Source organism: Sminthopsis crassicaudata, chromosome 1, assembly GCF_048593235.1.
Source record: "Sminthopsis crassicaudata isolate SCR6 chromosome 1, ASM4859323v1, whole genome shotgun sequence".
In the NCBI taxonomy this organism is placed as follows: Eukaryota; Metazoa; Chordata; class Mammalia; order Dasyuromorphia; family Dasyuridae; genus Sminthopsis; species Sminthopsis crassicaudata.
This window is the reverse complement of record NC_133617.1, coordinates 601,136,013-601,163,489: the sequence shown is the minus strand read 5'-3', so window position 1 is coordinate 601,163,489 and position 27,477 is coordinate 601,136,013. Positions and strand designations below refer to the sequence as shown.

At 31.5% G+C, this 27,477-nt stretch overlaps 1 protein-coding gene and 1 long non-coding RNA gene across 6 annotated transcripts in view; both read left to right on the top strand.

The window, feature by feature from the left end:
• Positions 1–25,028, top strand: part of GPBP1 (GC-rich promoter binding protein 1) — an 88,072-nt gene extending 63,044 nt beyond the window's left edge. For 3 of the 5 annotated variants that reach the window (XM_074282470.1, XM_074282471.1, XM_074282472.1), the window contains 9 exons: positions 1,486–1,609; positions 1,774–1,997; positions 6,395–6,461; positions 9,752–9,936; positions 11,423–11,563; positions 12,962–13,126; positions 15,355–15,542; positions 21,430–21,532; positions 24,534–25,028. In XM_074282470.1, coding sequence (XP_074138571.1) covers positions 1,486–1,609; positions 1,774–1,997; positions 6,395–6,461; positions 9,752–9,936; positions 11,423–11,563; positions 12,962–13,126; positions 15,355–15,542; positions 21,430–21,532; positions 24,534–24,692 — 1,356 coding nt within the window. In that variant the 3' untranslated portion in view covers positions 24,693–25,028. Of the gene's footprint in view, positions 1–1,485; positions 1,610–1,773; positions 2,135–6,394; positions 6,462–8,089; positions 8,283–9,751; positions 9,937–11,422; positions 11,564–12,961; positions 13,127–15,354; positions 15,543–21,429; positions 21,533–24,533 lie in introns of those variants that run through there. The other 2 variants (XM_074282474.1, XM_074282473.1) reach the window with 2 other exon arrangements.
• Positions 2,141–5,289, top strand: LOC141551144 (uncharacterized). Its single transcript, XR_012484792.1, has 2 exons — positions 2,141–3,411; positions 4,711–5,289. It is a non-coding gene; the product is annotated as an uncharacterized LOC141551144 (long non-coding RNA).
• Positions 25,029–27,477: the final 2,449 nt, after the last annotated feature.

The window sequence follows — 27,477 nt, the reverse complement described above, 5'->3', positions numbered from 1 at the left end:
AGCTATTGGGAATATGGTGAGGACAAATATGGGATTACCATGGGCTGTAGAGGGCCTTGGTAAGGAGAGTAGATAAAATGTGTAGTCGATTCATTTGCTAGATTTTAGTTTGTACTTAGCTGTGTCTGTATAGGAATGATAGTGGGATCCACCCAGAGTTGAGTTTGGCAGGATTTAACTGTAGCTAATACAAAGGGATGAAAGATCGGACTTGGTCAACTAGAATTAACACTAGAAGAGGGAAGGCCAAAGCACATCATGTTGTCAGGGAGAGACTGGAAGGATTGGAGATCATGCTAAGGATGTAGAATAAAGTGAAGGAGAGTGTTAGTAAGGACAGACTAATAGAATTGCCTCGAAAAAACTCAATTGAGATTAGATAATTATATAGCAGATTCACTTGTAGGAAAAGGATACGTGTTTTTCAGTGTAATTGTTAAAATTATAGTTTTTGTGAATGCAAATCCTTTTTTAAAAAGTCTGTCTTCAAGTATTTGTAGGGATGTTTTCAGGGAAGAGGGATTAAATATGTTTTCTTTGGTCACAGAAGACAGCAATGCATAGAAGCTTCAGAGGCAAATTTAGGTATGATGTGAGGAAAACTTTGTGTTGGCTTTCAACAGCCCAACCAACACAGTATTGTAAAAAGAGTTTGGAGTCTGAGGATAGGGATTTGTACCATTTTCCTGCAGCTTATTGCAGCATGATTTTGGAAAAGCAGATAAACCTGTCCTTTATCTCAGTTACCTGTAAAAATCAGAGGGTTGGACTAGATGTTAACCCTCTAAATTTGTGATCCGAATGTCATTCCCCCTATGCCCCCATACTATAGTTAAGACTGTGTGCATATTTGCCAGTATTTTAGATATTAAAAGTTTTTTGAGTTTGGTTATGGTGGAGACTATTGGAAAAAAGTTTATAGTTTTTGCTGTTCTGGATCCTCTGGTACCTGGGAGAAGCTTTAAGTTTATAATAATGACTAAAGAGATGTGTAGAAAATGACCAGTTAGTATTAATTAAAAAGGAAAAAAACCAAAGAAATAGGAATTGTATTTCTTATTAAGTAAAGGCACTTTGAAAATAAAGTTTAAAAGAAAAGTACATCAAGTTGTCCATTATTTTCTACATGGCAGTATTACTTTTCATCCAGTATTATTTAACAGCTTTATGATTAGACAATGGATAAGTTTTAAGAACCTACTCTAAATTCCCTCATTAAGGGCATGAGAAAATTAATTTAACATTTTGATTTTAAAAATTGATAGAAAAGAGTAAATAATAGTGTTAAACAGCAGCTGTAATTTAATACTAATTTTTAAAATTCTTGGAATATAGTAGTAAAACGTGCCTTATTGTATTCTCAAAAATACTTTAAAAGGTTAAAATCCTAGAAGAGTGATCATTCTTTCAAAAGCCTAAGAAAATTATATGTAGTAAAAGTAGAGTGCTGCTTGTACTTATGCTTACAATCTTATGTTCTTTCAGTCATCACTGAATTTCGAAAAACATTCTGAAAACTTCCAGTGGGCAGAGAATCGTTATGATATAAATCGTAGACGACACAACTCTTCAGATGGCTTTGATTCTGGTATTGGACGTCCTAATGGAGGTAAAGTTTTTCTAAAGACTCTTCCTATATTTAAAAAATTGGTTTGATTTTTTTTTTTTTTCTCTCTTAAATATTTTGTTTGGTAATATTTTCATATACAGTTTTTTGCTTTGTCTTTGAGCAAAGTCATCCTTACAGCATTTATTTTGTTTTTGTCAATGTAGGAAACTTTGGAAGGAAAGAAAAAAATGGATGGCGTGCACATGGAAGAAATGGTACTGAAAACATAAATCATCGAGGGGGATACCATGGTGGAAGTTCCCGTTCTCGAAGCAGTGCTTTCCACTCTGGAAAAAGCCAAGGACTGCATGAAAACAATGTCCCTGACAATGAAACTGGGAAAAAAGAAGACAAGGAAGAACGCAAACAATTTGAGGCTGAGGATTTTGTAAGTTTCTTGTAATTATAATACAAAACGAGATTTCATTGTTTCTTCAAGTGCCATTTTATCCATTATGCAAGCTACTTCATGAGATTTCACCAGTACAGCTCATCTTATACAGGGATCACCCTTTCCATACATAGGTAAGAGGTATTAGTCATTTGACCGCTTATTTATTTACTTTTTAAATTTTATCTTTAAAATCCTTTTATATTACTGGGTGTTATTTATTTATTTTTAAGCTATCTACACCTCAGCTTTTCACTATTGGTCTAATAAGCTAAATTCACTTCACCATATTGTTTTGCAACTCTTAGGGAGTTTGCTAGTATTAATAAAGTCATACTTCATACAGTCTGCATAATTTATGCCGAAAGAACAAAAGTTTATTGTGAAAAGGATGGGGGGGGAGGGAGATGAATGTTTATGCTTTAAAAAAAAAATCTCAACTTTTTTTTGTTAATTCATATTGTTTCATAATTTATTTGCATCCTGTGACTTGGCAAGTGGGCATTATTCTTTTGCAGTATTTTGAGGAACCATTTTTAGATTGATTTTATTTAAATTTTTGTTGATTCAGGAATTTTTTTTGTAACTGCAATGAACTTATCTTATGTATTTATTTGGAAAAAACCAGTATATAGCTTTGTTTTAGGAATACTACTCTCTTTTATTGACTCTAAATGAACTCATTGTTGTTCATCAAATAAGAGAATGGTCTCTAGCATCCCTAATAGATTCCAAGAGAAGGGAAAGAGAAGACCAGAACTCTTTATTTTTGACCACTCATCGGGTTAACCTGGTAGAGGATTTATTTTAAAAGGAAAATTATAGAAATTTTAAAAATTAAAATAATCACCTACAACAGGACTAACCTGTTGATCAGGAATAGTAATTGCATTTTAAAATACAATAAACTTTTATTTTAAAAAGGGTAAATATTGTTCTTAGCTCATTCACTTTACAAAAGTAGATAGCTCACATTTCTAATCTAGAAAGACCACATCTAGGAAAGTTGTAACAAGATTCTCTTAAGTATCTTACCATGCTGAGAAGCCAGGTTAAGTCAGGACTATTCTGTCATCATGGGGTTTATTGCAATTTCAAGAGTTCATGATTGAGGTAGTATTTCCCAGTTGTTTCAAAACCATTGTTTTGGTTTTGTTTGGTCAAAAACAAACTAGCTCTAAGGTGGTAGGAAGACCCCTAATCTTCATAGTAACCACTAATACTAGTTGATATCTTTGTATCTGAGCCTCTACTGATAGCCTGAGTTAATTTTATGCTCATCTACCCATTCACATACTTCTAATTGCCCTTTTGTTTCTCCCCCGACATAGTGGGAAGATTTGGACTTCTGTCTACTTTTGTCCTATTTGTTTGATATGCTGTGCTGCAGTGGCAGTTTCTGTGGCTTCAGGTTATCAATATAATTTTCATTAATTGGAAGAAACAGAATTTCACATAATTGGAGATAAATAGGACATTCATCTTATATTTATGTATTCTAACAAAGTGTAACTGTACAAATAAGAGTTACATTATTAAAATAATGATTAAATGTGTCTGTAATGCAACACTGGTAATATAAAGCAATGCATGGTCCCCATTTTCTAGTAATTACTAATTTTTCTAAACTGCAAACATGAAATACGATAAATTAAAATTGCATTTTTAGGAGAAAGATTGTTACAATCTTATTGGTTCAAAATATACATTTTTGTCACTTGCAAGTTTTTTTTGGGGGGGAAATATTTTTAAATTGTGGAGTACATTCGACTGGTTACTCATTTCAAACATTAGTTTTTTAGATATTATTTTTAATATGAGATGAAAGTTGACTTCTATATTTAAATTTAAGTAAATATTATTGAAAATAATTGTTAAACTAGTCTTTATTTTTGGTACTAGTTACAATAAATTATTATTTTTTTGCTTATTCTTATCTGAATAACATCAATTTTCAATTATTTTTAGATTATTCATAGGAAAAACTAGTTAGTTCCAGGCTAGCTTTTCCTTGCTATTTTACATGCTTCCAGGTTAGCCTTATTGAAAATTGATAGGGGAAATCCAAAAATATATATCAAAATAAAAATTGGCACAAAAAAATCATTCATTAGCTAAAAGTCTTGATCTCTTACTGAAATTCCAGTTAATATCTAATCAAGTTAGTATCTTATATTGCTTTATAATGCTGAGTTTGTAGATTTAGCTTTTTGCCAAAGCTCCTTTCCAAAAATTAATATAAGAGCTATTATGTGAAGATCATAGATTTCAAATTATTTTAGTTCTTTTAGGTTTAACTTAAGAACTAGTCTGTAAGGCATAACCAGATAGGCCATTTTTGTGTAACATCAATAGACCCTAAACTCCAAATTTTTCAAGAGAAAATGGGCCTTGTTCATTTTGCAATTATTCAGGTTTGGCTGAGAATAGTTGAAATTATGGAATGCTTGTCCCAAAGTTCCATCAAGATTTATACAGAACCAAAATCCCATTATATTAAAATATGAGGTAAATAGCATATGACAACCTATAACCAATCTTTATTGGTGAGTTTATAATAATTTCTGTAAATTAAATGAAAAACCCAGTACAAGAGTGTTGTTGTTGGTTTTTTGTTTTGTTTTGTTTTGTTTTTTCTTTCCCCTTTTATCCACATAATAGTCATTCTTTGTGATGGAAAATCTTTGATTTTGTGCTGTTTTCATTGTAGGTTTGGAGAGCTGGCCTGTAGCTGATGTTGTTTTTTGTCCTGTCATCAAGCAGTTGTGTTTCAACTCCCATCCTTGCCATCTCAAGCATCTTAATCCCCTAATTAAAATCAACAAAGCATATTTTAAATATATAGGAGCTAGATAAAAGACAAAAATTCATAGGACAGTATATTCAGACTTGGAAAGGACCTCAAAAGTTATATAGGATCATAGAACATAGCTAGAAGAAACATTAGAGGCCATCCATTCTAACCCCCTAATTATGGATGTGAAGGGAAATGCTTTGTCCCAAGAGAAATGAAGCCATTTGTGCAATATTTTATAAGTAATAAATGACAGACTTGGATTTGAACACAAGTCCTTTGGTTCCAAAGCCAGCATTTTTGACACTGCAGGATACATAATGTTTCCTCTTATCTTTTATTGCATTTATATTTTCTTTTTCTAATTATTTAAAAGAATGTCACTGTCTATACCTAGCTTCTTCAGATAAAAAGTATAATTTGCAGCAGTGTACTCATTTAAAAAAATCTGTTGAGATGTTCTAAGCACTTTTTAATAAAAGGATTTTACCTTTATTCCCTAATGATTTTTTTTATGCCAGTGGGAACAGTTGCTTACATAATCCAGAAGTGCTGCCGATGAAAAAATTATTTGTAGACTTTTTCATTAATTCGTTTGATAATTTGTTGAATGTCTATGAACAAGGCACTGTGGGAAAGTCAAAAGACTTATTAAAACATAGTCTTTGGTCTTAGTTTAAAACTGAAAGTGTAAATAAATGTATGTGCGTATATGCATAAATGGCATAAGGAAGCAAATGATAATGGTACTTAAGCTATAATTGATAAGTTAAAAATATTTATAAAACATTTATATTTAAATATTCTGGTAATTTAGTTTCAGCAATAAGGCCACATCTAAAGACCTGATTCAAGAATTACAAGCTAGTCTAGTTTTTGAATTTTAGTTCTTCCCTGAACACCTTAAGGTCGGATAGATAATGTTTTAAGATTGAAATAAAACAATAATCTGAGAGGTTACTTCTTTCTAAACTTGTTGTTTTTCTCCAGTTTGGGGAAATAAAGGCCTTTTATCTTATCCAAGAAAGGGCATAGTGATAATGTTTACTGAATAGATCAATTCTTTTTTTAAACTTTTTGCTCTCGCAATCCTTTTTTGTCTGAGAAACTTTTACATGACCCTGGGTATATAGGTATATAAAATAGGTATGCAAATCAAACAAAATAAATCCACATTTTATTATCCTCATATTCAGTTATGAGACCCCAAATGTGGTCACAAACCTCAATTTGAGAAGCTAGGGAATAGATGATACTTTTAGATCTCTGTTGATACTAATATCATCAGGTAAAAAGATAGTGTCTGTAGAGGACATCTAGTTTTATTCCATTTTATAGATGAGGAAACTCAAGTCCAGGAAAGTCAAGTTATTTGCCCAAGGCCACATGGATTGTAAACATCAGAGTATGATTTGTTTTTTAAAGCAAGTGGCCTTTTTGCTATATTACACTCAACTGTGCATAATTGACTTTTGACAATTTGGAATTGACTGTATCATAATATATCAGTAATTTTAAAAGTTTAATGATTTTTTTACTAGATTTTTTTTTCTTATATATGTTGAACGCTATTTATTAAATCCACAAACTTTTCTTTCAGCCATCTTTAAATCCTGAATATGAGAGAGAGCCAAATCAGAATAAATCTTTAGCTGCAGGTGTATGGGGTAAGTATTTTGTGTTCTATATGTGGAATATAAAATAGTATTTACACATTGTTTAATTAAAATGCAGCTAAGGGGAAAATTGTTTATAAGATGGTTATGGAGGGAAGAATACTAGCAATAATTGAGATCAGGAAATGCTTCATGTAGAAATTGGTACTTGAAATAAATGAGAGACTAAAGCTAAAATGATTGAAGGAATGGACCTGTAACTGTGAGAGACCACCAGTAAAAAGGCAAGGGTATATGGAGATGGAGTACTGTGAAGAGAAAGCTGGTTTGGCCAGAATTCTAAACATAAGAGTATATAGGGAAGCAAAGAATTGTAAAATGAAGCTGAGAATATATAATATGGATTATGAAGAGTCAAAAATAATTCAGAAGTGGTAAACCTGAAAAACTGATTGTTCCTTTAGCAGAAATAGTTTAGAGAAGAAGGCATAATATTTCATTTGTAAGAGGCATTATATCTACTACTCACTTTGTCCCTTGCCTTAGCTCTTAATGTTTACAAGTACTGATCATTTTATTGGTTCTATCCATTGGCTAACCTTATATTCAAGAAATGGGAAAATAAAATTCTCTGTAGAAAAGCTAGGTATATTTTATGTATTATTTCTATAATGTTGATATTTCCCCTCTGATAATTAAGCAGTGTGATTTGTAAAGTCAAATGGAAAAATTGAAGTTCTGGATTTACCAAAAAGACTTTGGAGAAAAGGTCAAAATATAAATACCAAAATATTCAGTGTTGTAAACATTAAAACTGAAAATGTTGGAGGGACAGTTTAATGGAGAAGAGTGAAGAAGAGGGAAGAAAAGTGAAAGGGCACTCAATTTTACCTATATGTTTTTGATCTGTTTTTAGATTAATTTTGACAATTTTAATTGTCAATTGATTAACAACCAGTTTTGGCACTGGTTTCTTCTATAAGTTGATACTACTAAAGAAATGGTGATTAATTTTAATATTTATTATTGAGGCAGCTATGGGGATAAAATGAGGTAATTCTTGTAAAGCACTTTGTAAAATCTTAAAGTGCTATATTAGTACTAGTTACTGTGTTAGATGTGAAGAATAATTAGGGAGATAAAGATAAAACAAAATGGGATTCAAAAACCAAGCAAAGAAAATGGGATAAATTTTCAATTTTTTGCACTGAAAGGAATTTAAAATAATTCTGATTATTTGTTTGCTTTGGGGAGAATGCATTCTTGAATACTTTGAATATGAGTATTGATTTTTTAGAAATTCATTTCAGGCAAAATAAGTTATATTTCAAAGACGTAATACTGAAAAGCTGTTTAATTTCCCACTTAACAACTTCTTCCCCCTCCTCCATTCTAGTAATCAGTTATATTTGAAAATTAATGCAAAATTTTCACCCAAAGACACCTAGAGTAAATTTGAAATTACTTACTGGTGTGTAAAATAAATAAGTTTATATGTCAAGAAAATAGTCATAATTGGATTAAATTCTACATATTGATAATCTGAGTTATTAATGAAGTAAATAGGTTAGATTTTTATTTTAATATCTATATTTATTTATGAACTGTCTTTCCTACTAAAATGATAAGCTTTTTCAGGACACTGACCACCTTTGTTCATCTTTGTATTCCCAGAACAGTTATCTTGTCCATAGTAGGGGATCGATAAAGGTTTGTTGACCAAATAATGAATAAATATGTGAGAGAGATTTGTTCAAGATAATATAGCCTACCTGAAGGTTGATTTGCCTATGAGTAACAGAAAATTTATTTTACGTGGTTTTTGGATTTTTCCACTGTTCAAGTTATATCCCCTTCCATCTATTGCTACAGGTAATTTGGTAGCTCACTATATTAATATCAATGCAAAGCACTGTGAGTAGAAAGGGGAAGGAAAATCCAGAGATGATGTGAAAAAAGGAAGAATAGGGCTTAGGAGATTATTTTATGTTTGGTGAGATATAATAATTGAAAGTGACTGGGGGTTTGAGCTTTGATGACCCAAGTGCCAAGACATAGAAAAGTTGGGAGGTTGGGTGTAGATAAAATAAGGTGAAGGGGAGGGAATGGTTCATGTTGTAGTTGGAGGTGGGAAATTAGAATAAAGAGCCCAAGATTTGAGTGGAGTACACACATTTGGGAATCATCTGTAAAGAACTCTTTTTGTGATTGTTGCAAATGGTGGCTTCTTTTTTATTAAGAAACATTTGTTGGTCTTAAGTATCATTCCATAATTTTTTTTTAAATTTTTATGTGTGTTTGCTGTGTTAATAACAAGCAGTTACAAAATAACTCAGTACAAAATAGCAGGATTTAAAATATAGCTAATCCTAATACTTTGTTTCTCACACTTTGTATTCTTAAACAGACTACTCTGGACTTTATTTTTATTTACAGAATTTATTAGAGATACTTCCTCCTTCATGAACTAGTAAATTATGCCTCACTGTAAGATGATTGTGACAACTGGGCCTTGGTTCTTCTGAACTTTAGGAATAGTTTTTTTCTCTTGATTTGAAGCTACTGGCAATTGTAGCAACCTTTCAGAAAGCTTTCTTCAGAACTTGAGGCAACACTTAACAGTAACCACAATCATTTCTTTTTTTTTTTTCTTAAAATTAGAAGAAGTAGGATGTTTGCTGGTCTCAACTTCATGGCAAGGGTCATCAAAGAAAATAGGTTGAGAGAGAAGATATAAGTACTATATATTGCAAGAGTTCATTGTAGTCTAAAAATGAAAGCATTTTTCAAAATGACTAAAACATAAAGAATGAAATTAACATTTACACCTGGTGAATTTTTCTAATTAAAAATTTTTTTTTCTTCCAGTTAAATGGCATTTATTTTCCTTTTGTTTAACACAAAATCCTTGTAACAAATATTCATAGTCAAGCAAAACAAATTTCTTTATTAGTAATGTCCATAAATGTATCTCATTCTTTATATTTAGTCCATTCCTTCTTTGTATCAGTTGTCTGGGTTATTGTATTGATCAGAGTTTTTAATAAGTGTTTCAAAATTTTTTTTTTTTTTAAATAATGTTGGTTGGTTTCTCAAACATACTAAATGTTGTATAGTTACTAGAAAGGTATTAAATCTGTTGAGATCAAATAACTTTTATTCAATTGTAATGTTAGTTTTTAAGCATCCATTGAATATGTGGTTTAATTTACTCCAAAAACATGAGACTTTAAATAGTTATGATCACAAAAGTAATGTGATTGGGCTAAGTTATTTTGTTATTGTTGGTTTATTTTAAGATGAAAGGAAAGATAACTATAATTCATTATTTGTTTATGCAGAATATCCTCTGAATCCTAAATCTAGAGCTCCAAGAATGCTGGTCATTAAAAAAGGTAGTACAAAAGATTTACAGATATCTGGATTCCCTGCAGTAGGAAATCTTCATTCTCAGCCAGTTAAAAATGGAACTGGTCCAAGTGTTTATAAAGGATTAGTCCCTAAACCTGCTGCTCCACCTACAAAGGTAAAGATTTTGTTTGTTTTGTTTGTCTCTCTTCCCTTTTCTTCCCTGCAAAATATTTGAAATGATGTAGTTTATAGTAGTAGTAACTTAAAACATGTGTTGTGAAAAATTGTATCAATTTGTTCATTTTTCAAGGGCTGTATCTTATACATTATGTCTTATTAATTTGAATTATATTTTAAAACTACTTCACAACTGTATTCTTTGTTCTGTCATTCTATTATAGTATAAAATAGATGCCTAGAGTGAGACATTTAGAGTTAGGGGGCAGGACATGTGCTTTTTTGTTGACAACTTCCCCCCCCCCCCCCAATTTGTAGTTTTTAGAGTTGACTAGATCTTTGAGATGTTAAATTGACTTACTAGATTATTTAGTCTGTGACAGAAATAATATTTCCACTATGATCTTCCTGGCTTAACAATTGACAATATAAATTGAGAAAATAACTTTACAAATTTTGAAATTTACATAAATAACTTTATAATATTTTAGATTGCAATTGAGTCATGTAATGAGCTGTGGGACATTCTTACATAAAACTTTTATAGGGAGCTAATGACACATTCAGTAGTAGAATTCACAATAATTTGAGAAATCCTTTGAGAGATAGGAAGTGTCAATTGTGGGAATCACAAAGGCTTAGAAATGGTAGGAGGGAAAGAAAGTATGTACTTTGTATTATTAGCACAATTGACATAGAAACACTTGGAAGGTTTACAAAATGCTTTTCTCAGAAAAACCCTAATACAACAAGTAGTACAAATTAAATTCTGCATAAACTAATAATGAGGCACCCACTTATGAACAAGCAACATTGTCCCTATTTTACAAATGGCAAAACTGAAACAGCTTTTGTCCCCAAGAATATCTGGACAACTGGATTTCTTCTAAATTAAAAGAGCTTGGTGACTTGCCCACATAGTTGTTATAATCTAGAGCATTCTTTTCTCTATTACACTATTTACCTGGTGGAAAAGAAAAAGCAGTTTATAAGAAGCCACTATGATTTTTGGAAATTCTTCAGTATTTTGCTTGAAAGTAGGGGAGAAATCTGTTGACTAAATAAATTTCTACTTCCATTTTTTTTTCTTAAGTCTTTGACATGGATAACATTTTCTCCTCTTTTTAAAACAATAGAGATCTATTAAAAAGTCTTGTAAAAATGCCTTTTTTAGGGCAGTGAGGTGCCTCAGTGGATAGAGCACCAGCCCTGAAGTCAGAAAGACCTGAGTTCAAATTTGATCTCAGACACTTAACACTTCTTAGCTGTGTGACCCTAGGCAAGTCACTTAAGCCCAATTGCCTCAGGAAAACAAACAAAATAAAAAATAAAATAAAATTAAAATGCCTTTAAAAAAAACCAAAAACTAATAGTCTGTTTTCCTGTAATTTTGTCAAAACATTGCATGTTTAATTCTTTTGCTATCATTTTTTATTTTTTTAAAGACAGTAATTATATACCTAATAATCTATTTCTTTATTTAGCCTACACAATGGAAAAGCCAAACTAAAGAAAATAAAGTTGGAACTCCTTACCCTCATGAGTCTACATACGGCATTGGCAACTTTAATGCCTTCAAATCAACTGCCAAGAATTTTAGTGTATCAACAAATTCAGTTAAAGAGGTATAGTAATATTTTTATATCATTTATAAGGCATTTAAATCCTAATGATGCCATAAACATGGAGTGAAAAAAAAGTTAAGTGAATAATGTATATATTATGTGGATATTAAGTATATTAAGTAATTTTAAACCTTCTCTGAAAAATAGTGAACATTTGATAATTTTATTATTCTGCTTTTTGTTTAGGAAGAGAATAATACTTGAGAATACGTTTTAGTTTATCTTATTAATTTTTAAAATTTTTTCTTGTTTTATTTGGAGCTGCTAGGTGGCACAAGGTATATAGAACATTAGGCCTAGAGTCATTTGTAGTTAGTAGAACTTCGTTTTCCAAGTGCTTCTGAATTATTCTGAGTCAGAGAACTGTAGTCTTGAAGCTCTTTTTGTTTACATGGGGTGTCTACCCTTCCCCCAATCCTTTGCATCCTGATAAAAAAGTGTTGTTGGCTTCTTGGAATAAACTTCTTATTCATATATAACTATATTGATAGGGGAGTTCTCTATTTGAGTGATGAGGGTTTTTTGTTTTTTCAGAAAATCTTGGTGTAAAATTTTCCCTAACCTGCTTTCCTGGCTGTGTTAATTAGTTTTGTTCATATCAATGTAATTCAGTGTAATTAAAATGATCAATTTTATATACTGTAATGCTCTCTTAATTTTCTTATCACTCTTTATATCTAAATAATGTACCCATTTTGATGTTATCTTGGTATACAGTGGGGAGATGTTGATTTCCTAGTTTCTGCCAAATGCTTTTCCAATTTTCTCACAAGTTTTTATCAAGTAGTGAGTTCTTGTAACAAAAATCTGGATCTTTATGTTTATTAAACACAAGATTATTGTGTTAATTTCCTACTGTGTATTGGGTATTTAATCTATTCCATTGATCTACCATTTTATCTCTTAGCCAGTAATAGATTGTTTTGATGATTGCCGGTTTATAATATAGTTTGAAATCTGGTCTGCTTAGGACACCTTCCTTCACATTTTTTTCTCCATTAATTCCCTTGATAATGAAGAGAAGGGAGCAGTAATTGAAAGGAGAGATATCTCTAGTTAATGAAGTGCTTAATATTGCTGCAGTGAATTGCGTAAAGTGCTATAAAAAAAATCTTTGTTTTAAACCCTATTTAACCCTTTTAAACCCATCTGTCAGAGGTTCTGTGCTGTTCTTTATAAAATGAATGAAATTTGTGTTATTAGAAGTTTTTTTCCCCAGATTTGAATGTATGGGAAATGTAGGGAAATGTTACATATTTTTATGTTAAATACATATCAAAAACCATATTAATTTAGTGAATTTAGTAACTTTGTAGGAAAAAATTTTTTTTATGTTTAGTTGTCTAGATGTTATTTCTTCTCAGGAATTGATCCTTATGTTTATATCTTTTTCATTAGTGTAATCGCTCAAATTCCTCTTCTCCTGTGGACAAACTTAATCAGCCTCGTCTAACCAAACTGACCCGGATGCGCACTGATAAGAAGAGTGAATTCTTAAAAGCATTGAAAAGGGACAGAGTGGAGGAAGAACATGAAGATGGAAGTCATATTGGACCAGAAAAGGTAATAGTTTTTAAAAACTTTTGATGGATGTAAGTTAAGTGCTGGTACATTCATTTCTCAATCAAATGGTTAATACAGATTAACACATCAATGTGCTCAGATTAATTTTAATGCATAAATTTAATGATTAAAATAGGCAGTTGCCACATAAGATAACAAGCACAGTTAAGAAATTACAGTTAAATATTTATTGTTTTATTATTGTTTATTATAGATATATATATATAGAGAGAGATTATTGTTACTACAAGCAATTAGTAAATATAATGAAATAATTAATTAAATAAAAATATGCAGAAATAATATAAAGAAAAGTCAAAAGAACTATATGGAAAAAAAGTTATTTCATTAATGTAATTTTGTACTGGACATATGATTACAATTTGTAGATTCTTCTAGTTAAGCAAAACCTTCCTGTATCAATGCAAGTGGGGCACCTGCTCTCTTACTATTGTCACAGTTATATAAGGCATTGAGAGCCATTAAGTTTCAGAGGCAAAAGTTGAACCCAGATCCTTTTGTCTCAAGGCTTTCTCACTCCTCTGTATGCCATATTGCTTTTGATTATAACCAAGTAAAAACTAATTGTGTGATTACATTGATTTTTGAGGATACTCTCTCTAGAGGATTAGATCTCAACTAGTCCTTGCTTATCTATTTTGTGATACAACTCTTGTTCATGATTAACAATGCTATGAATAACAGTATTGGTCATGAGGAAGGGAAAAAGAACACGTGAACATATAAGATGTTTGAAAAATTCACTAAACCAATAAGATTTTGTCAGACTAATGATGCATTTGATCTTATGTGTTTAAGCTTTTAATTTGTAATGGAAATTTCTCAAGTTCATAATAAAAGCTTTTATTAATCATCATAATAGCTAGCATTTACATTGTATTTAGGGCAGCTAGGTAACACTTGAATAAAGTGGTAGGCCTGGAGTTAGGAATACTCTAGTTCCAGAGTTCAAATCTAATCTCAGACACTTAATAGTTTTGTGATCCTGGGCAAGTCACTTCACTCTGTTTGCTTCAGTTTCTTCATCTGTCAAGTGAGCTAGATAAGGAAATGGCAAACCACTTTAGTATCTCTGCCAAGAAAACCCCTAATGGAGTTACAAAGTGTTGGACATGACTGAATAACACCTTGCACTAAAGTGCATAGGCAGTGTGCTAAGTGTTTTACAATTAACTTGTTTGATCTTCATAACAGCTAGTAGAAGTAGGTGCCTGTGTGGTATTCTTATTTCACAGATGAGGAAACTGAGGCAAACAGGTTTAAGTAATTTGTACAAGGTCATATAGTTAATGAATGACTGAGACTGGGTTCAAAGTAGGGTCTTAATGATTTCAGGCCCAGTGCTTCTATTGTCCCTGCCACCTAGCTTCTTAGAGAGTTTGGGAAGAATAGAGAGGGAGAAAAATGTGCATTACCTTTTTTTTCTACTAAAGTAAGCCTTTTTGATTAGTTTATAACTCTTGCTTCTTTGAATTTACTTATTTTAATTTCCTTTCATCTTCTTACTTGAGCTCTAAGGAGTACATATAACATGTAATATATTCCAGCCTCTTTGATGAAGAACAGGAGACAGAAAATAGCCATTGTCAATTGTTGCAGTCATGAACCTATCTTCCTGTCAGGGGCAAGTTATAAGTTCTTATGAAAGTGGCTATTAACCTTAATTAATCTATTCCTGCAATTCCAGTAGGAAAACCTCATGCTGGCAGTAATTCCTTATTGGAATAATATTTTACCCTAATATTCTTTAAGAAGCAGTATATCCTGACTAGCATTGCAGGTATACAATATTGCCTTTCTACTGAAGTATTTTCAACTGTGTACAGGTCCTATGAAAAGGACAAAAATGTAAAATAGTTAGAGGAAATTACAGTACAAGAAAAACAATTATTTTAAGTACCTGAAAATTTTAATTTGGACACACATTTTTGAAATTATAAAGGAGTCAGGTAAATATGAGTTATGAAAAATAAATTCATATAAATTTTTGAATATGTCCATTTAATGCCAGTGGTATACTTCTAGTTCAAATAGCTTCTGTACAATTTCTGGAATTTGATTGTATCTTTGGGAAATTTCGTTTGTGAAGTCTCAAATTTGTGAATTATTCTTTAAGACATGTAACAAGAATTTTTGGAAATTATTTTATAAACCTTCAAGACTTCTATGATGTATAATTGTAACTTTTTACTCTCTGAAATTATTAGGATGATGACTCATTTAATTTGCATAATAGCAACAACCCTCACCATGAAAGAGACATAAACCGAAATTTTGATGAAAATGAAATTTCACAAGAGAATGGCAATGCCTCCGTGATTTCCCAACAGATCATTCGGTCTTCTACCTTTCCACAAGCTGATGTCCTTTCAAGTTCACTTGAGGCAGAACATAGGTTAGTATTTAATTCTATTATCTTTTATCAAAAATCATTATTTTCCTATAACTAATATGAGGTTTTCTATATTAAATGGTACAGATTATTTCTAAGAGTAAATCTAATGATTTCTAGTTTGATTTTTGTAGCCATCAGAAATGTTTTTAAGTTAGTGAAAATTTGCTGACAGTCTCCACTAATTTGAAATTTAAGGTAATTTAAACTAAAACTTTATCTTTGGATTGTCTGAAGAGAGTTTGCACAGTAATGAGTAGCATGATAAAATTGCTGGCACAGTATTTAGTGAATGTAAGAGCAAATTGCCTTCAAGCATGTCTACTGTCATACAAATATTGAGGGTAATTGTTGAGAAATATCTGATTACATCTCTCATTAGCTATCAGTTTGTGTGATTATATTCTTAAAAACAATATCCTTAGATATTTTCAGCTCTTTACTGGCTTCACATCTCAATTATTCTGAAATAGCTTGTAATTTTTTTCTGCTTGTTTTCTTGATGTGACATAATCTTGATTTCATCATCATTGAAATGCACATAGAGACCAACCACGATTTCAGAGCAGCAGTAATGAAATAGCCTTCCCTTTTCTTGACAAAGAGGTGAAGGGAAATTGCAGAATGAAATGCAGATTTAGAGATGAGGCTAATTTATAAATTTGTTTTTCTTGATTATGCTTATTTGTGACAAATGAGCATTTTAGGTGGTGTATGGGATTGTGAGGAATGGGGAATGGAGGGATAGTAGTTCCCTCTTTCCTGCCCCCATACCCCAAAAAGTATGTGTATCAGTGAAGCAAAAAAAGATACACAGAAGACAATATAGGAGATTCAGGCAAGTAGGATAGCTTGGAAATAAATTGTTGAATTTATTGTATGCTTTGAAAGAACAAAAAGGGGATCTAAGCATTTTAAAGTAGAATCTGTTTTTATGTTCAACCCCCCCATTCCCCCTTTTTTTTCCCTATGTGGAAATGTATATGTTTGCTAATAGAATATGAAAAAAATACTAGTTTTTTTCCCCTCCAAAATGCACATCATCTTAGCTTGTACTGTTTATTATAAGGGGAAATGTCAGTGATTGTAAGACTTAAATCATCAAATGTAGAACTTTAAGATTTAAAAAGCATTTTGTATAAATAATCTCATTTAATTCTCACAACTCCTCTTGTGAGGTAAGGTCTCATGTCCATTTTACAGATGAAAGTGAGGCTGAGAGGTTAAGTGAATTGCTCAGTCACATAGCTAATTGGTAACTTGAGGGTTGGATTTGAACTCCATACTTCCTGACTTCAAATTCAACATCTTCACCTACTGTTCAACAAACTCTGTAGTATTAGTTATTGAATTTTACAAGTAATAGGATAGATTTCATATTGATTTTTTTCAGTCTTAAGATAACAAACTAGGTGACAGGATAGATACTATCAGTAAATAGCTATTGAAGCTATAGGCTTCATTTTGCCTTTTTGGCCTATGTCCATTATGGCAGGAATGTAGAAGTTAAAAGGTTAAGATTACGGTTTAATAATCATTAACTCTCCACATGCTTGTGAACTTTTCTTTTTTTCATTACTTGAATGAAGAGCATTTTGTTCTTTTTAAGAAATATATTTGGAGGATTCTGGGAAGATGGTGGAATAGGTTGATACATTTCAAGCTCTCCCAGATTTGTACCTCAGGGTGAACATAGATAGGTGAAAAATCAAAAGAACTTGGAGCAGAACCAGGGATCTTCCTGGTACAATCTGAGAATATTTGAAGAAAAGACCTCAGGCTGGGGATGTCTGAAGTGCACATACCTCCAGGCTAGGTCCCACAGAAACATCAAATGGAGAGTCCTTAGGCTAGCTAGGTATGTTTGGAGCCTCTGCAGGAACCAGAGATTTTTACTTCCTGAACTGTTTGTTGAGTTGGGATCTGACTCTCAGACAACTCGGCTAATTGCAAATGCCAAGCTCAGTTGGGCTGCTGAGACTTGGCCCTGGGTGAGAAGGAATCAGCACCTGGTGAGGGCAGAAGGAATGCTGTTGTCTGTGGGCATTTGCAGGAGGAGTATGGAGCTCTTGGTTTGAGGTTCCTGGTCAGAAAGGAGAGCCAAAGGGAAGCTTGAGGCACCATCTATTCACCCTGACCCTCCCTTCCCCTTCCCCCCTGTACTCATGATCAGAGGTGTTTACACTAATATCTCTTATTAAAAAACAAAGAATGAACTGGCAAAGAAGAACGAACCCCATCATTGAAACATATTACGGGAACAGGGGAGGAAAAAAAAAACTTCTACCCCAAAGAGTAATGTTAAAATGGCTCTCTGCCCAAAGAGAATTTATAGAACAACTCAAAAAGACATTGAGGAAAATTTTTAAAATCCAAGAAAACCAAGAAGATTAAAAAAAAAAAAAGTTAACTAGAAAAGGAGTTACAAAGTCTCTGAGATGAAAATTAATTCTTTCAAAATTAGAATTGGGCAAGGAGAAGCCAGTGAAGCTATGAGAGACCAAGAAATAACAAAACATAAGGAATGAGAAAATGGAACAGAATGTGAAAGATCTTATAAGAAAAACAATGGATTTGGATCAGTTGGCTCAAGAAGAGAAAATATAAGAATAATTAGACTGCTAGAAAGTTGTGACCAAAAAGAACCTTGACACAATAAGCAGGAAATGTTGTGACCAAAAAAAGAATCTTGACACAATAAGCAGGAAATAATTCAAGAAAATTGTCCTGGAATAATAGAACATGTGGGGAATGTAGAAATTAAAAAAAAAAAATCCACTGATCACCACTTATGAGATCTTTTGTGGAAAATGAGAATATTATTGTGAAATTTCAACCCCCCCCCCCCCAGGTTAAAGAGAAAATTTTGCAAGAAATGAGAAAAACAAAAAACAAGCAATTCAGACATGATGGAGCTACAGTTAGAGTCATATAAGACTAATACCTAAAGTAAAAGACCCAGGTCCTGGAATGATATTTATTAACAATCAAAAGAACTAGGAGTGCAACCAAAAATATCATATCCAGCAAAATTATCTATAATTTTGAGTGAGAAAAAAATGGCCATTCAAGGAACTTAGAGAATTTCAGGACTTTCTATTAACCAAACTTAACAAAAAATTTAACATATAAGGGCCAATATCAAAGATCAATTTTAGAGAATTCCACATAGACAAACAACTTCTTTTTTGGGTGGGGAGGCTGAGGCTATTGGGGTAAAGTGACTTGCCCAGGGTCACACAGTTAGAAAGTGTTAAGTGTCTAAGATCACATTTGAACTCAGGTCCTCCTGACTTCAGGGCTGGTGCTCCATCCACTGTGCCACCTAGCTGCCCCATGGACAAACTTCTTAAACATGGACAAATTGTTGTGTCTTTTTTAAATTTTTTTTTTCTTTCTTTCTTTTTTATTTTTTTTACATGGGGAATGTATATTATGTTTAAGATTCACAATAGGGTATCTCAATGGCAGAGTTAAGATAAAAATAGTAATTATATCCTGCAAATGAGATGCAGAAGAAGAATAGACACAGAGGCATTAGAGAGAAGGAGGAGGGCTTGCAGTTACTCATATCGGGAATGGCTCAATAGGCAATGCTACATATATTCCATGAAGGGTACAACTCCCTTCAAAATCTATAAAGAAATAAGGGAGGGGAGATAGGTATGTGGGGAAATATAAGGTGAGAGAAGAAGACAGAGGAGGAATCCTTGAGTTGGAGGAGGTTAAGTAATAGTGAGGCAAGTTATGGATCAGAATTTAATTAGAGAGTCAGCAGGGATAGGAAAGATGTGTGTATGTGGTGTATGTGTGTATCTACATGTGTATATATGAATATGTCTTTTCAACTACAACCTATTTAGAGAGAGGGAGGTTAAAAGAGAAAAAAAGAATAGAACAAATAAGCTGTGTAGCAGAGAACCAAAGAAAAAATTATAAGGAAATAAGGAAAAAAGTAGACATTCATGAATATAATTTCTTCTACTAATGAAAACACACACACACACACACACACACACACACACATACACACTTAATCTGGTAATTTGTTGTATGTTTTGAATCCTCCCTGATGTTCTGCTGGGCACATGATAATGTTTTCTTTGTTTTCTATTCCTTTTTTGGTTTTTAAATTTTTATTTTATAATATTTATTAAATATTAATGTTTATTAATAAATATTAAATATTTTTAAAAAAGAAAAATATAGTCTATGTGTTTTAGTTTCAAACTACAGTAATCAGTTCTCTATCCATGCACTTAATATGGTAAGGGGAAAATTTGATATATTATCCCTTGATTTGTACTATAACCTCTGTTTTGCATCTCTTCACACATTCATTTTCCCCCAGTTTTTTCTTCACTTATTTTCTTGGTATCTTCTTCCATTTTTTGTATCAGTGATTACAGAGGTCTTTTCCATTAGTTTAGAGCAGGGGTTCTCAAATTACTGCCCACAGGCCAGATGCAACCCGCAGGGTTATGGCAGATGGGCTGAGGGGCGGAGACAGAGTGTGAGTTTATGTTTTTACTATAGTCCGGCCCTCCAACAATCTGAGGGACAGTGAACTGATCCCCTATTTAAGAAGTTTGAGGACAACTGATTTAGAGTCTTGCTTTCCTTGTGATATCTTGAAAATTGGTTTCTGAAAATTTTTTGGGAATTTTTCCTCCAGCATGGATTTCTTTAATATGTATTTCGTCAGTTTTAGCCACTTTGCCCAACTTATCTGGAATACGATTTCATTTTTCTCGTTATTAATTATAGAAAAGTTACTATCTTGATGTGATATTTTCATCAATATTGAGAGTAGTTTACTGTATTGTATTTATTGTTTCATTAATATTTCCTCCATGGGTTTGTATTTTTTCTGTGTAGTAGTTCAACTTTACACCTTAAATATGATATATTTTAAATTTTACAAAATAAAATAATTACTTATAGTATAGGTTGTTGCAAGTATTAATAATTGCTACATTTTACATAATCAGGTAGCTAGAGGCAGCTTAATATTGTGTTATATAACAAGCTAGTCTTGGAGCTAGGAAGACATAAGTTCAAGTCTTAACTCTAACAATACAACAATACTGACCTTATGCCTGGGTAAGTCATTTAATTTGTTAGTGACTTATGCAACTCTTTCAGGACAACTGCCAATTTGCTTTAGTAGGAGTTTTGTCTTTGGTAGTCTTTCCTAAATCAGTGAAAATCAAAGGTCCAGACCTCTTCCTCCTCTCACTCCAATTAGAGCTTTTAGAGCCATTACACCAAATTTTATGAATATAAAGTGAATTAAGTTAATCATCTTTGTTTAGTGCTTATTTTGTCCAAAACATCAAATTAGGTGTTGATAATTCACATATTTGGAGGTCACATTATTATTCCATTATTAGTGTTTTCACTTAATATTGGATCACGTAGGATGATTTTTACTATGAGGGTCCTTTTGAGATTAAAAAGTACTACTATAACATATACATGTTCATCTTTTCCAAGGGTCATTTTAATTCTTAGGTGGTATTTTACATCGTCTTAAATAACTGAAATCGTTATTTCAGGATTGTTTTATAAGTAGAAAAATCTAATGTATAGATAATATGACAAACTTAAGGAAAGAAAAAATAAAGCTACTACTCCCTTTAATCTCTGGCAAACTCCTTTAGCTATCTTAACCTAAAGATTTTAGTGATGGGTATTTTTGATCAGATTTGAGACAAGTTTTATTTCCATTTAGACTTAACTTTACGATTCTTTTTTGTCACTGAAGCACTGATAAATATTGGTCTATATCTACTTAAGTATATTGTAAATGATGTTTTCCTACTTGAGGCAAAGTGCTTATATCATATTTTATTTTAATCTTTTTTCTTTTTTTTAATTTTTTTTAAAGGTTGTTAAAGGAGATGGGTTGGCAGGAAGACAGTGAAAATGATGAGACATGTGCTCCCTTAACAGAGGATGAGATGAGGGAATTCCAAGTTATTAGTGAACAGGTAATAATTAATTTATTATAAGAGACAAGTGTTCCCATAGTGTTTTTTATTCTCATAGTACTATTCCTTATTCCAAGTGGCATAATTAAAGATAAGCAGTTTGATTTAAGATTATAAATGGCTAAAATTTGTTTTATATTCAGAGGAATCCACAACTTTAAATTAGTTGTGGACATATTTTGCTTTAAAAACAGCAGTACTAATAGCTTTTTAGCCTAGTTGCTGTAATAATGCTGTTCTTTTACTTGCCATAACTCAGGAAGAAATCTTTGTAGAATGAAACACATGAAATACCCCTCAATATTATAAGAAAATAATACTTAATAATATTTAAATTTTTCTCTTATCTAGAAAGAAAAAGTAAATTTTACAGAACAAACTAGGGCCCTGCATAATTTCTGCAAGAAATATGTTTGGAGGCTAGAATATTCTCCAAAATATATTATTTTAATTTTCAGGTCTCTTGTTTTAAAAGAAAAACAGTATCAACTCTAAAAAATGCCTTTTTTTTTTTTTTTTTTTTTTTTTTTTTTTTTTTAAATCTCCTGTCTTTTCAAAATTGCATTGCATTTGTTGATCCTGTAGTATATTGTGCCTAACTCCACCTCAGTTTTTAATATTTCTTTTGGGCTATTTCTCTCCTTGTTTTCCTCCCTTCTTCTGTCTATATGTCTTTCTATTTGTCTGTGTCTCTTTCATGTGTAAAATTGATTTAGTGATAGGTTTCTTCAAATTATATGGTCATAGATATAAATATAGTGAAGTAACCTTAGAACTCATGTGGTCCAACTTTTCTTTATTTTAGTGATTATTTGTAAATTATTTTGAGCTCATTTGAAGGAAAATAGTACAGTAGTCAGCTCCATTTTTCTCCACTGTTCCATTTAATAAAGTACTTTGTCTTTTTTTTCACACCTTTTCTTTCAAAATAAGAAAAATGATAAATATACATTGGTCTTTTTAAAGAAATAATTGTGACAATATTTAGGGATCAGGTTTTTAATCAGAAAGGAGATATTAAGATAAATTGATTGTCCTACATTTTACACACACATATACATGTGTTATTGTTTTTAGTAATGAAAGCAAAATCCTGATTTAGATAATTGAGATCCAGAACCAAAAGTTAGTTTGTCATGGAACAAGTATGTAGTGAACTGCTAATAAGAATGTTACAAAGCCAATTTTATTCACCCAGCTCTTGGTTTAAGATGACTTAATTTTACCTAAAAGAAATTATATAAATGTTTAGTTTTTAGAGATTATAATATGGTTTGCAGCCCCATTCTATGTGTGATTTGTGAACTCTAGATATGAGATCTACAAATACTATGGCTGTGATAATAGTGATGTTGAAAGCACACTTTTATATTTATTAACTTGGAACTTCCTCAAGTTTTGTTAACAGAAGAGCAGCTTCTAATTAGTTTTCTCTCTAAATTGCTTAATATACTTAAATTTAAATATGGATTATTAGACCTAATCCTAGATAAGCAGTTATAGTTTTCATTAGAATAATGAAATTTAAAATGTAACTTAAAATCATTACTTAATACAAGTTATTAGCTATCTTGAGAATTTGCATGATGATTGTGAAAGTATATAATTTAATTACATCTTAATTTTCAATTATCAGTAGATTCTTGATGGTTTTATTATATTCCTGCCTTAACTTACTGTTTTGGACATGGGGAAAAAATCCTAGCTTGCACAATTTTTTTTCGAAAAATTATTGATGAATGTTTGATGCTTTTACAAATAAATGTCTTTAGTATTTAGAGAAAAGCTTCTCAAATAGGATCAATAATTCTTCCTTCCCAACCACAACCTTAAAGCTTGGAATTTGCTCTTGTGGGGTAGTCACTAAGTACTTTTAAATTTGAATGGTTTTTACCACATGGTGTATCCTGCCAAACTTAAATAGAAGCAGAGTATGAGGTTGTATATCTTTTAGGTCATAAGAAAAACATATAATGGGTTTGGCAGAGAGATCATAGAATTTCAGAGATGTAAATGGGTTGTAAGTGATCTAGTCTAGCCTTTGTGGAAAAAGTCTCCATTACAGCATACCCAAAAGTGATCATCAGCTTTTCCTTGAAGACTAAGGTATAGGCTATGCTGCCATTCTATAAAATTAATAGAAATGTTTTCCTCACACCCCATCTAAATTTACCTTTTAAATTTTACCCATTAATTACACCTATTTTTGTTTATGACTTGAATATAGTGATCATATCCCTTCTGAACCCTCAAGTTCCGTCAACTAATTTTCATGTGGCCTGAACTTTTAAGATCCTTCATATTTCTGGTACTCTCTTCTGAATGTTCTGTTAACTTATCAGTGTTTTTTCTTAAACTGTGGGTACCTAGAACTTAACACTTTCCTTCTGATATTGACATAACAGATACTGTTTTTTTTTTTTTTTTTTTTTTTTAATGTCATATCATATTGTTGACTTGTGAGTTTGCATTTCACTAAAAATCTCAGGTCTTTTCCCTACCATGCTTTTTCAGATATTTTTTTTTAAATTGTGATGATGTAAATTAGTTCTTCCAAAAGTTCCTACTTTATGTCCAGAAAGCAGTTTATTCAATCAATAGGAGTTGACTTTGTGTTTTCCTTACTAGTTTATTCTCCAAGATTTTTTCCATTATATTCATAGACCTTTAGAGCTGAAAGATACTAAAGATTTAGTCTAAGTACCTTATATTACAGATAAAAAAACAGTCCAAAGAAATTAAAAAGCCTAATGTCAATAGCTGGGACACACATTTTCACTAGACTTGTAATCTGCCTGGTGTTTTTTCCATTGTACAATATTACATTATTGAAATATATAGAATTTTAGGGCAGAGATTTTAATGTATCTTTTATATTCTGTTGATACTTCTGTATAAGTATGTATTATGTATAGTGTTGATACATAATTATATTTTATTATATATATTATTTTATTGTGGTTCTTTCAATTGCTAAAACATGGGCATTTTTCCATTACAGTTACAGAAGAATGGTCTTAGAAAAAATGGTATTTTGAAAAATGGCCTGATCTGTGACTTCAAGTTTGGACCCTGGAAAAACAGCACTTTCAAACCCACTTTTGAGAATGATGACACAGAGACAAGCAGCAGTGACACATCAGATGATGATGATGTGTGAAGGATTCTCTAACAGCTTTAGAAGTTTTAGTGTGATACATCTCATACAGTTTGGGGTGAATTGTAAAAATGAAGAACTATAATTTATGTAGTAAAATACCCCATTAGAAGAAAATATTGGGGGGACTTCTTTATGAAGAAAACCAAGAATGTTGTGTTGGGCTGTGTTGAACATTACTATAATTTCTTTGTAAATGAATGTTGTAGAAATGAGGACTTTGGTTGATCCAACATTGACTTTCTTCATCACTGCAGCGTTTCTCTGACTAGCAATGTGACGATGTAACAAATGAGATTGTTTCTCATTTAATAAAAAAAATGTGTAATGTTTTGCAAAGCTTCTGTCTTAAAATGTCCAGGTCTTTAAGAAAAAGGGCAACTTAACACTGTTTCGCTTGCAGTGTCTTCTTTCTTTCAATGGAAATCCTCAAGTTCACTTTGTACGCAAAAAAAAAAAAAAAAAAAAAAAAAAGACAAAAATGGGGCAATGTAGCATGTTGGCTAAAACTGGAGCAGAGTGCACTAAAACTTTAATTTCCTGAACTGAGCTGTTGTAGTGTTCACTTTTTGAAACATAATTGCTCTTTAACTATTTGTATGTAGTGCAGTAAATGTTACAGAAAAGACTTACCACATTTCTTCCAAATTTATAGAAATGATCTAGAATTAAGAGCTTTATTTGGGTGTGCTGAAAAACCCAAGATTTTCAGAGTGGACAATAAGGAAGAATCTTATGGATAAAAAAAATACATATTTTGATAAATTATTACACATGGAAAAAAAACCTGCTCACATTGACTGGATCTCTCCACTACATGAAAAATAAACTGGATTTTCATAATATTGTCTTACTGCGTAGTGTCCAAGGTATTGGTCTTGTAAACACATATGTGCTTTACTCACCTTTATTAAAACACAGTGTACCATATTTATTGAAGATAGTTATTGGTTTTTGAGTTTAGAAAAAGCTTTTGGAAAGCAGTCTCTACCCATTGTTTGACAAATATATGGAATATTGTTAAATAATAACAAACTTTATTTTTAATTGCACAGTTAATCTCAGAACCATTTGTAGTAAATTGACATTTTTACGGGTTTGTTTTATTCGAGTTTTTTAGCTTCTTTGTCCTTGTTGAAGAAATATTCTCATTTAATTTTATAGCAAAATTGTGCTATGAGCAAAAAATGCTTTAAATTTTGTGTTCTTAGGCTGTATTCCATCTAAAATATTTTATCTAACACTTCAGAACTTTGAACCTGTTATCTTCTCTTTTTTTCCCTCTCTTTCAAACCCTTTTCCCACCCCCTTTCCTTCTCCTTGGGAGAAAAGAGTTGACAGGTAGTGTTGGAGAAATAAAATAACATCCCAAATTTTGCCTTGTAGGGTAGTAGAAGGTGATATTAAAATAATTTTTGTTCTAATTCTGGTTAGGTTGTCTTTATTAAAGAGGCTTTAAATATGCAACATGAGTTGCCATAAGCAGTCAAGCTATCTAAAGCTAATCCTAGCTGTAGCCAATAGATAATTGTGTGAGCATGTGCTCTGACAGCTATATTAATGGAGTTTTTGGATTATATTTAGAATCACTGTTTTTAAGTTCATTAGTTAACTTGATTCACACATAAAAATTTAGAATGTACTAAGGATGGAGTTAGTTGCAAAACTAAAAATATACTGGGAAGCCAACTGGTTTATTAATTATCTTTGAAACCCTTTCTAAATAACTTCACAAAAAAATTTCTAAATTTGAATAATAAATGTAAATGTCATGATCTTCATTGTCAGGAAATTATTTTCTCTTAAATTCCACTTATTGGTGGTCAAAGAATATTATCTGCTATTTTCAATTTTTAAATATGAAGAGTGAAAAAATTAAGCTATAATTTTTAAATGAATACTTTGAAGGATATGTTAAATAGAAAAGGAATTTGGATAATGATTGATTTGAAAGGGTTTTATAGTTGTGTTCGTTTTAAACAGAAGAAGGTTATGGATTAGATTGAAATAGCTCTGGTGGAAAAATGAATTGAAATAAGAAATGGTAAAAAGGTTTGGAACTTTTGGGCAGAAGCAGTATAATTCTGGCAACTTCAAACTGCTTACATTGAGGATACAATTACTCAGGTATGGACACAATTGCCAACTGCTAAGTTCCTGCTATCATTGTTAAGAGAAGAATGTGGAAATGTTTCGTGTAATGTGAATCAAGAACTTACATAGTTGATATAAATTAAATCTTTTGGGAGGGTATGGAATGAGTTTGTACATTCCATTCTTTGAAGCAGGTAGGTTGCCATTTCAACTACTGAACTTGTCATTTGACTATTTCTATCCACACATTGTCTTTCTTAGTGTTCCATAAAAGGAAAGAGAAGGGTTTTTGATAAGTGAGATTAAGTTTTAAGTAAAATATGCATTCCTTGAACCTGTTTGAAAGTAGTTGGTGGTAGTGGTAACTTTACTTTTTCCCAAAAGCAATGGGTAATGGTTTAAGATCGCTACTGTTAGAGTTATGTTGGAACTTTAGAAAATAATTAACTTTAATAATTCTTAGAAGAATTGTAATCTAGAACAGAGATGTTAAAATCATCCTGATCACTTTTTTTTTTTTTAAAGTATAGCTTGAGTACATTGAAATTTAATTGGGAAATGATTAACAAAATGTATAAAAATACAGTACAATATAAATTTGTGGTTTTCTAAGTCAATATGTAGTCTTTAGGATCCAGTTTCTGAAATCTGTGTTCTATTTTGTGACACCACTGATCTTAGCTAGATTAGTCAT